Source organism: Aulonocara sp. 'chitande type north' Nkhata Bay, linkage group LG6 (genome assembly GCF_057382095.1).
Source record: "Aulonocara sp. 'chitande type north' Nkhata Bay isolate Kocher_YH1m ecotype deep benthic linkage group LG6, A_spYH_male_GT1.1, whole genome shotgun sequence".
NCBI lineage: Eukaryota > Metazoa > Chordata > Actinopteri > Cichliformes > Cichlidae > Aulonocara > Aulonocara sp. 'chitande type north' Nkhata Bay.
This window is the reverse complement of record NC_141349.1, coordinates 36,949,047-36,965,483: the sequence shown is the minus strand read 5'-3', so window position 1 is coordinate 36,965,483 and position 16,437 is coordinate 36,949,047. Positions and strand designations below refer to the sequence as shown.

At 39.7% G+C, this 16,437-nt stretch overlaps 4 protein-coding genes across 9 annotated transcripts; 2 read left to right on the top strand and 2 right to left on the bottom strand.

Moving 5' to 3' along the window:
- The first annotated feature begins 1,697 nt into the window (after nucleotides 1-1,697).
- acp5a (acid phosphatase 5a, tartrate resistant) lies at nucleotides 1,698-3,563 on the top strand. Its single transcript, XM_086296774.1, has 5 exons — nucleotides 1,698-1,809; nucleotides 1,885-2,084; nucleotides 2,176-2,300; nucleotides 2,396-2,741; nucleotides 2,834-3,563. The coding sequence occupies exons 1-5, from the start codon at nucleotides 1,719-1,721 to the stop codon at nucleotides 3,071-3,073; spliced, it is 1,002 nt and encodes a 333-aa protein (XP_086152900.1). The 5' UTR covers nucleotides 1,698-1,718; the 3' UTR covers nucleotides 3,074-3,563.
- A 348-nt stretch (nucleotides 3,564-3,911) lies between these two features.
- LOC147328416 (uncharacterized) lies at nucleotides 3,912-8,958 on the bottom strand. The gene is made up of 4 exons (XM_086296770.1): nucleotides 8,829-8,958; nucleotides 8,663-8,696; nucleotides 7,368-7,960; nucleotides 3,912-6,801 (listed from the first exon to the last, which is right to left on the bottom strand). The coding sequence occupies exons 3-4, from the start codon at nucleotides 7,582-7,584 to the stop codon at nucleotides 6,521-6,523; spliced, it is 498 nt and encodes a 165-aa protein (XP_086152896.1). The 5' UTR covers nucleotides 7,585-7,960; nucleotides 8,663-8,696; nucleotides 8,829-8,958; the 3' UTR covers nucleotides 3,912-6,520.
- Nucleotides 8,959-9,098: 140 nt separating this feature from the next.
- LOC147328415 (synaptonemal complex central element protein 2-like) lies at nucleotides 9,099-12,375 on the top strand. 6 transcript variants are annotated; one of them, XM_086296767.1, is made up of 5 exons: nucleotides 9,099-9,235; nucleotides 10,196-10,304; nucleotides 11,122-11,201; nucleotides 11,662-11,776; nucleotides 11,888-12,375. In XM_086296767.1, exons 1-5 carry the CDS (start codon nucleotides 9,225-9,227, stop codon nucleotides 12,068-12,070), a joined length of 498 nt encoding a protein of 165 aa, XP_086152893.1. In that variant the 5' UTR covers nucleotides 9,099-9,224; the 3' UTR covers nucleotides 12,071-12,375. The 6 variants fall into 6 exon arrangements, with proteins under 6 accessions (XP_086152893.1, XP_086152894.1, XP_086152890.1 ...); XM_086296768.1 differs by lacking the exon at nucleotides 9,099-9,235 and adding an exon at nucleotides 9,276-9,428; XM_086296764.1 differs by lacking the exon at nucleotides 9,099-9,235 and adding an exon at nucleotides 9,632-9,781.
- A 52-nt stretch (nucleotides 12,376-12,427) lies between these two features.
- On the bottom strand, nucleotides 12,428-16,368 carry LOC147328414 (glutaryl-CoA dehydrogenase, mitochondrial-like). Its single transcript, XM_086296763.1, has 12 exons — nucleotides 16,087-16,368; nucleotides 15,667-15,773; nucleotides 15,442-15,474; nucleotides 15,218-15,358; nucleotides 14,988-15,050; nucleotides 14,698-14,868; nucleotides 14,472-14,601; nucleotides 13,746-13,962; nucleotides 13,541-13,644; nucleotides 13,294-13,419; nucleotides 12,998-13,158; nucleotides 12,428-12,806 (listed from the first exon to the last, which is right to left on the bottom strand). Exons 2-12 carry the CDS (start codon nucleotides 15,767-15,769, stop codon nucleotides 12,733-12,735), a joined length of 1,323 nt encoding a protein of 440 aa, XP_086152889.1. The 5' UTR covers nucleotides 15,770-15,773; nucleotides 16,087-16,368; the 3' UTR covers nucleotides 12,428-12,732.
- Between the last annotated feature and the right edge of the window lie 69 nt (nucleotides 16,369-16,437).

Sequence of the window (16,437 nt, the reverse complement as noted above, 5' to 3'; positions counted from 1 at the left end):
TGATTTGTGCATGCACAGCCAGACTGCTGTGAATGCAGGACAAGCATACGGCACCCACGCGCTCCCTATCAAAGCTGACAGGAACCCTCACTGACCCGTAATTAGAGGAGTGTAGTTAAAAGTTATTTGAAAATTTAAAGCACATTTTGCAAGCTTGATCCAATATTAGCACTCCCAGTGAAATTTGATAAAGATTAAAGGAGGGGACAAGTGGAAGCTCCAGAGATGAGGGTTTGCTGACTGTCGGCAAAAACAAAAAACTTAAGGACAGCAAATTATTAACAGTAAAACTCATCTTGTGTTTTTGTTTTAGCAAATGAATATCGCTCGAAAACAACTTTAGGGAATTGAGCTCTGTAACCACACTAAAAGGAGAACTGCATACTTTGTTTTTGCATTAGTATGTGACACCTCTAGGTGTGAGAGACAATTCCAGTAATGTCTTACAGCAGTTTTTCTTGATAGAGGCTTCACATACTTCAACCTTTTACCAAAACTTGTGTGAAACACTGTGAAAAAGTCTTCAACCTCTTTTTTTTGTTGGATATTTGTAAGACTTGCGTGTTTCAGATCAAGCAAGTTCTAATATGAGATAAAGATAAGGCCGGTTTTCAGGTGATGATCGTCATTTATTAAGGGGAAAAAGGCCCAAACCAAAATGAACTAACTGGGATTAACCACGTTTTTTGGAAAGCATTGTGAGTCAGTGTTTTCAGTCGTTATGCAAATGTAGTGTTTGTAAGGTTGGGAAAGCTGCAGTCAGCTGAAACTGAAGTCATTTGAATGGGTGATCAAAGATTTCAACCAGTGAAAATGCAACGTCCAGACGAAAAGAATCAACTTTCTTTGGTTCATGTTTAATGCTGCAAGACTATATTCAGCAATTTGACCCATTATTTTACTGAACTTAGTGTTTTACGTGTTATTTTGAAGTTATTCAAAAAGCAGGAAGCAAAAGATGGAAAGAAAACAAGCTAAACAGGAAAATCTGAATAATATTGAAGTGGAAAACATGTCTGGACACCAGCTATATTAACCACAATAGATCACATGTGTGCCCTTATGACCTTCTAGTCAGTGTCTGAGCAATGATCATGCCTCTCCAGCGTGTCCCGGGGCTGGTCCTCCTACATCCTCTCCTCCAGGACTGCTGATAAAAGGCGAGGGGGGAACGACGATCACTCTGAGGGTGGAGAGTGTCCCAACAGATCCCATCAGCCGTGAGTGTTTTGTCTTTGACGACATTATCTCTGCATATTGACACCTATTCTTTACACATGAAAAGCTGTTTCCCCCCCTCATCAATCAGGCAGCACTTCACACTGTTGTTGTGGCGTCTCTGTTGAGGGTCTTTTTATCTGTTTAATTATGTAGACGTTTGACCTTTGCCTCACACACACACGGTTTCTTTGATTGGTTTCTATTTACTCCAGCTGAGGCATGTCAGCTTTAGGCTGCAGCCAATCACAAGTCACCTTTAGGACAAAAAAAAAAAGCATAACTGAGGGACTTGTTCTTTAGCGTAGTGGGAGGCAGAGAGAGAGAGAGCGCGAAGCTTAGCGTCACATGGTAGGCTGTGGTTTTGGTTGTTTCATTTTGCTTCTGCTTTGTTGCTTTTGCAGGTGCTGACTTTCATTTCTGTGGTGTCACATCTTGTGACTGAGCCGAGTTTAAATTTGCCGTTAACTTAAATTCCAATGCTTTGATTGTCTTTGAAGATGGCAGTCACTATTTTATCCATCTTGATTGCTGCCATCCCCGTGGCCTACTGCTATCCAACTGCCTTCCAAAACCTGGAGGAAAGTCGCAGTGAGTATTACGCCACACTGACTTTCATAAGCTTACTTTCCAATCAGAAGTACTAATATTCTTTTCCTCTTACAGGCAACAGAACCTCCATTAAGTTTCTGGCAGTGGGCGACTGGGGTGGTGTGCCTTATCCCCCCTACATCACTGCTGTGCAGAAGGCCACAGCTCAAGAAATGAGCAAAATAGCAGACCAGATGGGAGCTGATTTTGTTCTTGCTCTGGGCGATAACTTCTACTACAAAGGTGTGAACACTGTGGATTCTCCTCGGTTTAAGGTGAGTAGAATAAATGTGGCGTGAAAAAACAACACTGTATTTTAAAACTGTGTGTTGAAAGCAGTAACTATGTTTTCCTTCTTCTTATCAGGAAACTTTTGAATCTGTGTACACTGCAAAGTCCCTCCAAGTCCCTTGGTATGTGATCGCTGGCAATCACGACCACGCAGGGAATGTCAAAGCCCAGATCGACTACAGCAGCAGATCTAACAGATGGTAAGGGGCAGAATATAAAGTTCGGACATCTTAAAGTTTTAAGCTTTTAGGAAATACTCAGTTAAATTTTGATGCCTCTTCATTACCTTTGATAGGAAATTCCCCTCGTACTACTATGAGCTGAACTTCCGCATTCCCAACACGGGGAAGACTCTGACCATCATCATGCTTGACACTGTGATGCTTTGCGGTAACTCTGACGACAATTCGGACAAGAAGCCAAGTGGACCCCTGAATGAATTGGATGCCAATCGCCAGCTGGCTTGGCTGCAAGAGAGACTGGCTCTGTCCAAGGCAGACTTCCTGTTGGTGGCAGGCCACTACCCTGTTTGGTCTGTGTCCGAGCACGGCCCCACAAAGTGTCTGGTGCAAAGCCTCCGTCCACTGCTCATCAAATACAAGGCCACTGCTTACCTCTGCGGCCATGACCACAACCTGCAGGTTGGTTCGGGAAGAGTATGTTTAACATTTGATATAAATCTGCATAGCTACTCTTAGAGCTACAATGAATTTTCCTCTTCTTTTTCCCACAGTACCTCGAAGAGTCTAACATAGGCTATGTGGTGAGCGGTGCTGGAAACTTCCTGGATCCTGACACCCGTCACTGGCACCATGTTCCCAAAGATTCTCTTAAGTTTTTCACCGGCAAGGCTTCAACACTGGGAGGATTCATCCATGCAGAAGTGACAAAGAACAAGATGACCGTGACTTTCTACCAGGCGAAAGGCACTTCTCTCTATCGCACAGTTCTCTCGCAAAGAGATCTTGAATAGACTGATGAGCAGGAACAGTTATATACGGTGTAATCTGCAGCGTAAGTGTGAAATCAAGTAATGAGTCTTGATCTCTTATTTTTTTAAAAATCTTTGGCATTAATTTCAAAGCATTTTTAAAAGAATCATCTGGTTTTAAATGTGACTTTATGCTACTGTAAAATAAATAGTGCCTTTGTCATCGGTCCTGAACTTTTGAAAATGTGGCTGTGGTGCTTGAATTTCTTACTCTGCAAGTGCATCTGAATTTATGTCTTTCAAAACAAATGAGAAATTAGAGAAAGCATTGAATGATTTGGGGGCTTACACTGATTTCTGAAACCTGTCAAGTCTTATTCAATCCAAAGACTTAAGAAATGTACACGTTTTATTACCAGTTCTGATATAACTGACTGTTAATATCAATGCATTGGTGAGGTATGCATCAAAAGAAAGGCACTTTTTTTTTGCAAATAAAAGACATATTGTGACGAATTTAGAGTTGATCTATTCTTGTGTTACATGTGTGCCAGAAACAGCACTTCATCACATCAGGAGATTTAATACTGATGAGGCTGGCTATTGCTGAAGGACAGGAGAGGGCAAGACTTTCACAGGGAGAGCTCTTTTGTCTGTGAGAGAGAACCACCTGGCCTGCCAGCAGAGGATCAGGCTCGACGACAGCAGATTTGCAGTGACTGTGATCTGAATAAATTCAGCCAGCCAGTCAAAGTTAACCTGGGAAGGACGCAGAGACTGACAACAGGCTGGTTTTTATTCTTTCTACCTTCGTCTGCTGATATATATTAAAAAAAATTCATAAACTAAAACCTGTTTCATATAAAATAAAATTATGAGAATCGTTGATTTTTATTCTCCATTGTCAAAATATGTTCACCCATCGCTTTCAGAAACAACAACAGGCAAGAACTATAATTTATTCTACATAATGTAATGCCACAAACATTTTTACCTTAAGCTTGGCCTTGCCTTAACTACACCGAGGCTATTACAGGGCCGGTGAGTGTTATCCTGATCCAATTGGGATGAGTTAAAGTCCACTAGTGTCATGCATCGTCAGAGTGAGAGCAAGAATCACCAAGTGAGTCAATGCTGATGAGAAGTCAGTTGCGGGTAAGCCATCACCTGAAGATAGAGGACTGCCAAGGATCACTTAACCCTGACTTATTTAAATCCACTGTAGACCAAAAGAAAACCTGACTGAGGTACATGTCAGGTCAGACACTAAAGATTAGGCAGTTTCTAAAGTTCCTGTAAGTGAGTCAGTCTACTGATCTTTCACATCTAGTGGATGCCTGTATGTTCTAGCAGTACATCAGCAGCAGTTAAAATTCAGGTTTTAAGTGGCTATCATACATATTTTCAGAACTGGCATGAATGGAAAAAAGCACTAAAAAGGCAAAAATTTAGCAGATTAAGTCACAAATATCTTCTTTAGGAGACCAATATACATCTTAGACTTCTTAAAACTAATTTTAAGAAAACTATTAAAATAACATACAGATGAAGTCCTTGATCCGCCCTCTGCTGCTACAAAGTTAGCTCAGTTAGTTAGTTAGGTTTGTTGCCACTGACACCACTGAAATAGAAGAGAGCACAAAATGTGGGATTAATAACAAGAAAAAGGAAAACATTGATTTGATTTAAAACAAAAGGAAAAAAAGGTTTTAAAAAGTTTTTTTTAATCTATGTATTTAGTGAAATAAAAAAGTTGTGTCATCAATTAGCTGTTTGAGTTGTCTTGAGAAGCGTTTGTGCACCTGCACATCTGCAATGCTCAGCTCCACATTTGTGCATTTGTTTTCCTTTCAAGCAAAAGCAAACATCAGAGGCAGTGTTTAAAAATGCAGTCATAGAAATTTTAACCCTCTGTGCCTCTGTCACACAAAACCCTTTCAGAGAGCTCAATCCTGGGTCACTTAAATCCGATCATTTCCTCTCCCCATTAATCTCTGGCTCTTTACTTCCTGCTTCTGCTCTTGACCCCTCTCTTCCCCGGAAGCCATTGAAGATCTTCAGTCATTCGTCTCACACAAGATTTGGAAGTTCATACACTGAGAATGGCCCGATGCTGTCCGATTATCTAATTCCACAGCTCAAAAGTAATAAAGGGACACTGTATTAAAGGCTAAGCCGCTCATCTAATCTTCTCTCCGTAATCTCCACCCCTCACTGAATGCTGACCTCCGGGTTTCACAGATGGAATGAGCAATGTGAACTCAATGAGCGTTCCCCCTGAAATATGTTACTCTGGTCATTTTTCTCCTTTTAAGCTCCAGGCCTGTACCTAAAAAGGAGATTACTCCACCTTTGCTGGCAAACGTCGTATTAACATGGTCTGTTTTTATGAGTGAAAGTGCTGACAGCGTGCAAATATGTGTGTGTGTTGTCACAGCCTCCATGTGCTTTTAATCTCCACGGATTTTGCCGGCCAATATGCTGCTTAAAATGGCCCCTGAAATCTGTCATTTGGTGTTGTATAACCATGTTTTTTTAATCCCAACAAGCCAAAAAAAAAAGTATCCCTTCTACAGATGTTCATTACATATACACATTTTTTTTAGAATTTAAATAACAATCAATTATAAATTCTTAGAAATAAAAACTTGTTTTATTTGTTGATGTTGCTTTTCTTAACCTCAATATCAAAGTGGAGATTCTTGTTCTGTTTTTGTATTTTCCATTTTTTGAAGTAACCTTCACATCTTTAGAAAGCATCACACAGTCACCTTAAAGAGGTCACACTAATCGAATCAACTTCACCCTATTAATTAGCGAGTTCAGCCTATCCTCCTAAGGCTCAGAATATATTTAGTATAGGAATAAGTCTGTGTTAGCAAATAGACTAAGCACCAATATTCACCACATGAATTCAGCACAAACACCTTCAAGGTGCACTGCTTTCATTATTATTTCTCTTTAGGTATTTAAATTTTGTGAATAAACTTTGTGATATTATTAACAGTTGTTAATAAAAGCTTTAATACATGATATTAACTGAAGTTTGAACCTTTGCCTTTGTTCACAATTATAAATGTGGTTAAATGATCAAAATTAAGTTCTTTATATCTTAGCTACAGACTTTAGTGACAGTTTAGGATGACATGACAACTGGCAGGAGAAAAAGGTATAATCATGACGCTAACTTGGCACAAATCCACAACAAGTGAGGGCTGTTAAACAAAGTATCACAGGCTCTACGTGAGCTCAGGACTGCAGGAAATGTGCAGTAGTCTGTTCCCGTCTTGGTCGAATACACATCAGCTGCTCCAAGAGAAGGAAATCCATGCATGCAAACTGGCCTTGTGAGTCATACAACTTGTGTATTTCCAGACAGATAGGGTGACTCTAGGGCAGGTTTGGAAAGGTGTTTCAGACATGACAAAAAGGAGCTAAAGAAGCTCAGCAGAAGAAGGTTGAGATCCTGTCTCAGATCCTTTGTGTTCTTCATGCATCGCTCTCCTTTGGGATTGGTCGACTGTGAGAAGGGCTGCCCAGACTGATGGAGTTGGGGAAAAAGGACGGTATGTAGTGGGAGACAGTCATCAAAGGGCTGGGCAGCGGGCTCTCATGCTCGGGCGTCATAGGGATGATGATGTCGTCTTGATCCCACACGTGGAAGGCATTTGGGTGGGAGTGAGTGAGGGCAGGTGGCATGTGGTGAGGGCTGACTCCCTCCACCTCTCCATCTTTCGTTAGCTCCTCTTCAATTGGTCCCAGCAAACAGTCTGTAGATGGATAAAAAAGCAGGGATAAGATCAAAATTATTGACCTTTACTGTCCTATAATTTACTTCTGAAACACCCAAAATTCAGTCTGCACAGCAGTAAAAGGCAAATCGAGTAACCTCGGGTTCTTTAAGAAATAAACTAATAAATAAAACGGCGAACTAGTAAAGAGCATGTTCATGGTTGCATTGCACATTGACAATGATGTCAGAAAACCTCAGCTGCAACTCCACCAAACCTGAAACTTTGGTAATGACCATAATCATAATGTTTCTGTTCTAGTGATAGTAGTTTGCAGTCTCTTCACTTGTGTTTAGCAGTCCTTTAAAAATAGCGGGTGTGTTTTAAAAAGGATACAGCCTGGTCCCAGTACAGGGATCTCCAAGGTGAAAGGATTTAAGGTTTGGACTATTAATACAAACTACTCCAACTACTACATCACATTAGCAAACACCACAGCACATCACTTTATTCCAATTTTAAAAAATAAAATAAAATATGGTCTTGTATATAAAAAAATTCTCAGATCATTGGAGTGAGCAGCTACCTCTGATAGAATAGATTACCTGTTATATCCAGCATGAGGTCTTTGATGAGATGACCCACAATAGCGTAAGCTACAGCAACCACGACCAGGGCGGCCATCAGAAGGTAGAGGACCGATTTGGGCAGCTGGATGAGATCTCTGGGAGGAGGCTTGTACTCCTTATAGAGAGGCTCCTCATTGTAAACCAAATACTGAAATGATGGCAATCCTTCTTCTGTGTAGTTAAAACTGTCCATATTCCCAGATTAGCAGCCTCCACGTCCAGCACAGAGAAGCAGTTATTCCATTGCATGTATAATTTACCTTCTTGCTGAGACGTCACTCCCAACAGTTTACAGGAAAAGTGTCAAAATCTACATCTGTTATCATTTCAAATCCAGTCAAGGAGTAAATTTACCCACCTGCCAAGACCATGTGTTTGCTGCTTGCAGATTTAACACATGTGGATCCCTCCAGCTCATATTTCTACCCAGCTTATTCTTTAATTTGCATTATGATGCATGTTGTTATCATCAGTTCATCCTCCAGTAAAGCAAAAAAAAAAAAAAATCAGGATATCAGCCTCTGTGCTGCCTCCTGCGTGCTGCAATCTCTGTTCTGAAATAATCCAGACTATGATCAGCAGCAGAGCAAGAGAGAGAGACAGAGAGAGATGAAGGGAGGGATTAAGCTCCAAATCCCAGCAGTGATCAAGCAACTCCTCATCCCATCCCAATCCCAGCCCACAGAATGACAGAGCACCTAATCCACAACTATCTTGTAAGTGCTTACTCAGCTATAATACTCACTTACTATTAAACCCATTCCCATAAATCCACACATATGAAGAGCATCCCAGTGAAAAGCTCAGACAAACCAGCTTCCTAAAGGTGTTTCACTATTACTACTAGCTTGCATCCTTTCTTTTGAAAAAAAAAAAAAAAGATACAACATATAAAAAAATGAACCTATGTCTTGTGAAAAAGTACATAAAAAAAGAGTTTTCTTTCTACAGCCTTTTAACAGGAAGTTGTCTGCATGATAGCTTCAGACACTATTGGCAATATCTAAACCAGCTTAATGGGGTCATCACCTGGAAAGGTCTAAATTTAAAAAGCTGGGTCTTCTTAAACATTACCTAATGTTTGCCTTCTTTTGAGCTCATGAGCTGCGTTGCTCGTCTTGGTCATGTTGGTGCCATATTATTGGAACATCAACCAGTCAATCTAATGTAATATGCAAAGAACTGTTGTTTTCAAGTGCAGCTGCAAAAGCTTTGCAGTTAAAGTGCAAAACACATCCAAATATCACTTGTAGGAAAAAAGCTTAACTCACTCACTTACTGCAAGAAGACCACCATTTCTGGAAGCTGATAGAAATAACGTGAATTTTAGTTCAAACTTTTTCTTCTAAGCCAAATAAAAGTCAATTTACATACATGAGAAATATACATAACATCAGTTCAGACTATTGAATTCTCAGTGCACTTAGGTATGTGGACCTGATCAAGGTGACCTGCTAAAGTTCAGTGGGATGGCTGTGCCTCAGGAGGTGGAGCAGGTCATCTGCCCGTCCGAAGTTGGGTGCTCTGATTTTTTTAAGATGATGCAAAAAGGATCTAACATAACCATACTTGATGATACACGCTCATTTACATGATACATGGTTAAAAAACTGTTTGCCTCTGTCCTAACACATCACACCTGAGCAGCATTGAACCTGGATTAAATGGGAGTGGAGACAGTGGCAAGTAGCGTTACTACTCCCTCTTGTGGTGACAAGTTGTAATAGCACCAAAAACATCAAACGGCTCTAACACCAGGCAGAAGTTTGAAAATGTTAGAAACTGCTGATCTATTTGAATTTCCTCACATTTCCCCATCTACAGAGTTTATAGATGGTCCAAAAGTAAGTATCCAGTGAGTGGCAGTTCTCTGGCTCTCTTCTTCTCTACCTTGTTGATATCAGAAGAAAAGTGAAAACACATCATCTCTGAATGCACATAAACATAAAACCTTGAAATCTGGGCAAAAGAAGACTAGAAAAATATTGCCTGACCTGATGAATCGCGTTTTCTGCTTAGACATTTACTGGTATTAAGGTATGTAAGAAATATGACAAATACGTCCATTTTTAAAGTCGGTTAACTCTCAGGTATCCAGACGTCTCAGTTTCAATAAATATGTGTATCTAAGCTGCTTTTTCTTGTATTAGGATATTCTAAAAATAAAGTATATACATAAATTAAGCCGCTTGGACTATTTTTTGTTTTTAGGATCATTCAGATGGTTGTTGTTTTATTAATTTATTACAGTTAACTAAAACTTAACCAGTAGTTTCATTTAGTTTAACTATGATAACCTTGCTTTTATATCTACAAAATTATAATCATACGTCGGTGGGTTTGGAGTCGAGTGTGGTTTACTGTTGCTTTACTATTCCCAACTTTTCGAGGTATCTGGGAACATCTCCCCGTTTAACCATTAATTGCAGACACACATGATATATACATTCTGTGGTTTTAACACAATAATGTTCAAGTAAGTATGGCTGAATAGGTTTTAGTAGAAAAACCGCCGGATTATGACTCTAGCTTTAATCCTAAATAGGTAGTAGTTAGCCGTTAGCTAGTGTAAAGCATTATTTGTGTAGCAGTTTTGGGCCAAAGCTAGGTTATAGCCCTTGTTTATTACTGTATATGACCAACTGAATAATGTAATATGTATGTTATATAGAGGGGTTCTTTTTGACGCAAATATGCCTGTAACTAAGCTAGCTTTACAGACTAGCCTAACTAGCTATATACTTTTGCTAATGACTGTATTTTAAACTTTTTTGTAATGGTGTGATTGTTTTTCCCCCGTTCAGCTCAGATTTAGCTTTGCAGAGTCAAAAGACCCAAATGGATTTTGGTTTTGAGGACCTACCATCAAATTTTCAGTACACTCCCAAGAAAGGGTGTGAAGTCTCACGGATGGTAATGTGTATTCTCTTAATACAAGAATAAAAACAACACTGGCATATTTAGATAAGGTGACAAAGATTATGTGCAGTTATGATTAAAAACACTATATGAAAATAAATAATGGTCCACAGGTGTGTCATATCAAGCACCTAGCCGTGAAATCTTTCTTCATTTGTGAAAGGATGGGTCTTTGCTACTGTTGCAACAAGTCAGTTTGTAAAATTTCCTCCCTACTAGACATTCAGTGATCAGCTGTTAAGTGTTATTATTGCAAAGTGGATGCATCTAGGATCAGCCATTTACAAGGTAAAGTTGCAGAATAGGGTTTAGGGCATAATTTGTAATGGTTTTGACCCAGTAAGAGGTTCAAACCTCCTCTGGTTTTAATATCAGCACAAAAACTGTTCACTGGGAGCTTCTTGTGTGGGTTTCCATGGATGAACAGCTCCTGCAGGTGTAATGTGTAGGTGCCCCAGTGTTTCTGTGGATACAGTGTATTCCAGGAGGGGCCAGTATCACCACACCACTGCTTAATAAACACCTAAGACTAGCACTTTACAGGCGGCTCTTTCCTTTAACATTGGAATATCTTTTGAACGGTAGTAGTCCATCCCTCAAATTGAGCTCTAAGGAGGAAGGTACTGTAGCCTAGTGCCTTAATTATCTGAGATTTTACTTTGGGTGATTGATGATTATACAGGTTAAACTATAATTTCAGTTCTTCCTGAAATTCAGAGCATCTGCAGCATTAGATCTCCATGATTAATGTTTCTTATACAGCTGATTAAAGTAGAATAATTTCTTTGTTTCATTATGTTTGATGAGGCAGACAGAAGACACAGACTGTGATTCATCAAGGGGGGAATCTTCAAGTGTGAGCGTGACTGAGATTCAAGAGCACCATAGCAGGTAGATCAGTCATCTTTACTCACCCAGCTGTGTAATGTTGGGAACGTTACTTTAAGATCACTTGTATCTTTCCTCAAATAATAAGTGCTTCTGTACTTAAAGGTTTAAGTTACTGTATATTTAATCCAATTGTGAATTAAATGGGTGGAAGAACCATGGACTGCTATGTCTGGCAAATAAGCAAAGTTTCCAATTTACACTAGTTGTGAATTTATTGGTTACATTAAGTTACTAAACTAAAATAATTCCTGCCCAATGTGATGAAAAAGAGTGAGTGAAAGAGAGTGCAGCCCTTAAATTATCAGGAAGACAGGATTTCACTTATGTGCTAAAAGAACCAATCTGTGATGGGGGATAGAGGACAGATCGTTAGGTAAAGGAAGTGGGGAAAATGTTAATTAAATAGGAATCTTAACTTCAATAAGGAATTGGATTCTAATCTAATCTACATTTGTTGTAGCTCAAGGACAGATGATATCAGCAGAAAGGCACAGGAATTGGTGGAAAAGATTAACCAAAGCCGCATCAGTAACCAGAAAATGATAGACAGCTTTCAGGAGACGTTGGTAGAAAAGGTACAAAATTAATTTTATGCATCTAGCTGGAGCTAGTAGCAGATGCTCGGCTGTCATGTCTACAAAGCTTCTGACCATCTCTGATCTGTTCTGATCCTTTCCATCTATCAGGTGACAGATTTGTGCATGCAGATGAAGGAGCACGTGTACAGGGTCTTTGAAGAGAACAGTGACAGGATGCAGGTGAATTTGCAGGAGCTGCAGGAGGTGCTGGACAGCTGCACAAAGTTCAGTCATGAGCTGCTGGAAGCCAACAGAGCCCTGGCATGTCTCCGTGAAGGAGACATGCCATGAGATTATAATTTCTATCTGAAGTTAATCGTATTGTGAACTCATTAAGTTATTCAGTATTAGTAAATATATTCAGTGTAATGTTCAGTGTTTTGCTTCCTCTTTCTTTTGGTTGCTTATAGGACAATAGTTCTACTTAACATTGATGGCTTCAGTCCAAGATAAGAAAAGTTGAATACTGTTTTCTCTCTCTTTTGTTTTAACATAAGTTGATTTAGTAAATAAAATGACAACAAACAAGCAAAATATTCTAAATTACTTGTGATTTACCATTTATGTATTGTTATAAACTGTTGTCTTTACAGTGATCCCAGTGTGCGATTCTTTAGATTGAAATCAACCAATGTGACATGAAAACATTTGAGAATTCAAGACGCGTTATTTAGGGTCTTCAATTAAAACATCTTCCTGTTTATTTCAAGCCATTTATTTACATGCATTGTCATCATAAATATCATATCTCAGTTGGACCGTAAGCTATGTTAGGTTGACCTTTAATATTCACTTTAACAAGGCAATAATATATTGCCTCCCCCAGTATGCTATAAATGTGAATATGATGAGGTGTTTGTGATGTATCCCACCATGAATTGCTCTTAATATGAGGTAAATTAGTTTCAAATTTCATCACTTCAAGTCAGTTTGAAGAAGATAGTTGACATCATTTAGTTTTCCACAGTGAAAGACTGAAGTCCAGTAATCGCTCTGCCCAGGATCAAGGCATGAATATCATGGGTTCCTATAAAGAAAGTAGTGAAATGGAAAAAAGGTCATAAGTTGTTTTCAAATACAAAAAATATCTCAAATACAGTTTAATAAGTAAACCAAAAACGTTCCGTCAATAATCTGTACATTGCTGACATCTAGTGGTGGACATATGTAACTGCTGCTGAGTTTAAAAGCCTTTTCATTACTTTTAATTTTCCCTACCCTCATATGTATTGACAGCCTCCAAGTTCATAACATGACGGATGATGTGGTACTCATCCGAGATGCCGTTTCCTCCTAGCATGTCTCTGGCCTGTCTAGCAATATCCAGTGCCTTGCCACAGCTATTTCTCTTCAGCATGGAGATCATCTCCGGTGCCGCCCTATTAAGATGAGGAAGAAAAAACAAAAGAAACCCTTCTTTAGTTGTTTTTTTGGGGGGGGGGGTTTTTGCAGGGGAGGGGCAGTAGAACAGCAAACAATAAAGCAGGCAGTGACACGTGAAAGATAGCCCTCACTTCTTCTCATCAACAAGCCTTCCCAGGTACAGGCATGACTGCAGCCCAATGGTGATCTCTGTTAGCATGTCAGCCATTTTCTTCTGCATCAGCTGGTTTCTGGCCAGTGGCACACCAAATTGGATTCTGTTTGGAGGATACAAAGGTATGAGCCATGTGCGGGGGAAATGGTAACATGGATCTCTTTTCTCTGGATTTTTATGTTTTGCCACGTTTTTGGGCAATGTCTGCAAACACAGTTGTGTACCTGTCCAGAGTGTACTGTCGAGCAGCGTGAAAGCAGAATTCAGCTGCTCCCAGAGCTCCCCAGGCAATACCATACCGGGCATTGTTCAGACAACCAAAAGGACCCTGTATACAAAGACAAACAACAAAAAATTTAAGCTACTAATATTCATACAAGCTGTAAAAATTAAGTTTGCCAAACTTCATTAGATAAAACATTAACTTACACCGAGGCCAGAGACATTGGGCAGCAGGTTCTCCTCAGGAACTTCTACTTCATCCATCAGGATCATGCCAGTGGCAGACGCCCTAAGAGAAAATTTTCCCTCAATCTTGGGGGTAGAAAAGCCCTTCATGCCACGCTCCAAGATGAAACCCCGCACTCTCCCATCTTCACACTTCGCCCAGACTACTGCAATGTCTGCCACAGGAGAGTTTGTGATCCTAGGAAAAGATGTGGGGAAATCAGTGTATTTGATTATTTAGATATTTAAGTAATTTAGTTTCACAGAGAGCAACAGGCTTTGTCAGCATGTCTAAATTATTACACATGTTTACTTCTATATGATTAGTCATCAAATGGCAGAACTATTGTGTCCTCACCCATATGGAAAAGATATATATAAATCTTATAAAGTTTGTATCTGTCTTGTGTGAAACTTGTATGAAAAGCATATAAGAGTGAAAACAGATATAAGATCCCTTGAAAAATTATATAATGAAACTTGTATGTTTTGGATACTTACTAAAACAATGTATGAAAGTAATGAGAAAGTGGCCACTTTCATGAGTAATCACATATAAGTTTTTACTATTTCTTTTCCATATGGGCAGTATGGGGATCCACACAGTTCCAAGTTATATAAACTTATACAGGTCTCTGCTCCATTGTCTTATTTTTACTCCATGCAAGTTTCAAACCAATACATCTTGTTCTATATGTGTCTATCTACCAGGTCTTAGCTCCGCTGATGGTGAAGGTACCACTCGATGGGTTGTACTTGGCCTTAGTCTCCATACTGCTGGGATCACTGCCATGATTTGGTTCTGTCAAACCAAAGCAACCTACAATTTCTCCCCGAGCTGCAGAACAAATAAACACACACCAGAAATCAGATGGATTTTAGCCCTTTGCAAATTTTAAATGTCAAGTACAAGAGGAGAGAATGTCGCACTTACCAAGCCGGGGCAGGTACTTCTCCTTCTGGGCTGCTGTGCCGTACGCATTAATCGGGTGCATGACCAGTGAAGACTGGACGCTCATTACAGACCGATATCCACTGTCCACCCTCTCAACCTCTCTGGCAATCAAACCATATGCCACATAACTCGTACCTGCACAACCATACCCTGCAGTGTAAAGGGAAAAAAAACAACTTAAAAAAACTACTAAGTGTAATCAGTGAAATATAACAAAAAGCAGGAAAAAAGGAGGGAGGGGGGAGCATTAGTTTTTTTGTTTGTTTTACCTTTAATAGTCGGGCCTAGGACTCCCAACTCTCCCATCTCTGAGACAATCTCACGGTGAAAATCTGTAGCATGGCGCATGTTAGAAAATAAGAAAATGACAAATATTTAGATGAGATTCATTTTACACACCTTAATGTAAAGGCGGATTAAAGACAGAAACAGATTTTTTTTCTGAATTATTCACAGTGTGCACAGCCTGAACCACACATATTAATCCTGCTTAACTCACGTTCATGTCTGTTGGCCATAAGGACGCGCGGCATGAGTTTTTCCTGGCAGTAGTCCCGAAACGAGTCCCGGATCATGATCTCTTCCTCCGTCAGCTGACCCTCCAGGTCGAGTGCATCCCGCCAGTTGAATGCCACCTTGGCTGAGCGCCAGAACATTAACACACACACATTCACTATGATCACATCACTATAATAGAACATAAGATTCACTTCAAATCTTTACCTGGCTTTGCTGGCTTTTTGGCTTCTTCAGCACCTAAAGATGTAAATTTAAAGTGTTGTTGATCATCTGAGACAAATATAGAAAACATATTCATGTTTTTCCAGCTCTTATGTGTGCTTTCTTTTTTATCACAACTAAAAATTGCATTTCCTACCTCAAGACACCCATAGACTGTGATTCCAAACTTTACACTACCTTCCTGTGTATCTAAAATATCAGTCGTACCTTTTTGTGCTGCAACCGCTGTGCCCTGAGCTCTGGATGCAGTGACAGCCACGGACATACGGCTGTTGGAGAGTAGACGTGTGAAGGCACTTCTGAGAGCCATTTTACTAAAGGGCACAAAATAAAAGTAAATGCATATTAGAGTGTACACCTCACAGTGTTTGAGGCGTTATTACGCAATAATACCTGAGTGCAAGTTGTAGCAAAGTTACTTTTGTGTTTGGGTATTGTTATATCATCTTATTATATAAGGGGCAAACTTTGGTGTGTAGTTTTTATTTGGGTTAAACAAATATGTTAAAAATGTTTAATCAGACATTTCCTTATAACCTGTGTAAAATGCTTCACACATTTCTCCTTAAAGCATGCCAAATACATCAAGATCAACATATCCAAACAAAATACTTTATAGTAGCCTACCTTTTTTCCCCTCTCAGGTGGGTGATCAGATTATAAGATGACTTTTCGATGGCGATATGAGCTGTGAAAAGTTGCTTAAGTAATAGAAACGTCACAGGTTTACGTAAAGTGTAAGACGGGAAGACTTTTCCGCCATGATAGATGAGGCAAAACACTGAGCCAGCGCATGACAGTAAAAGTAGTGCAACTCGTGAACGTCACGCAACGGACTTTGAAGAGCCTTTTGCGCTTGTAACAGATTTGTATAAGATAAGTGCGGGAAGTTTGAATATTGGAGGTGTTCGAGGCTGCTCCTGCGCTATTTTTACACAAGTGTGCGAAGTTTCAGCAGGTCTGCGGACTGAATTTGGC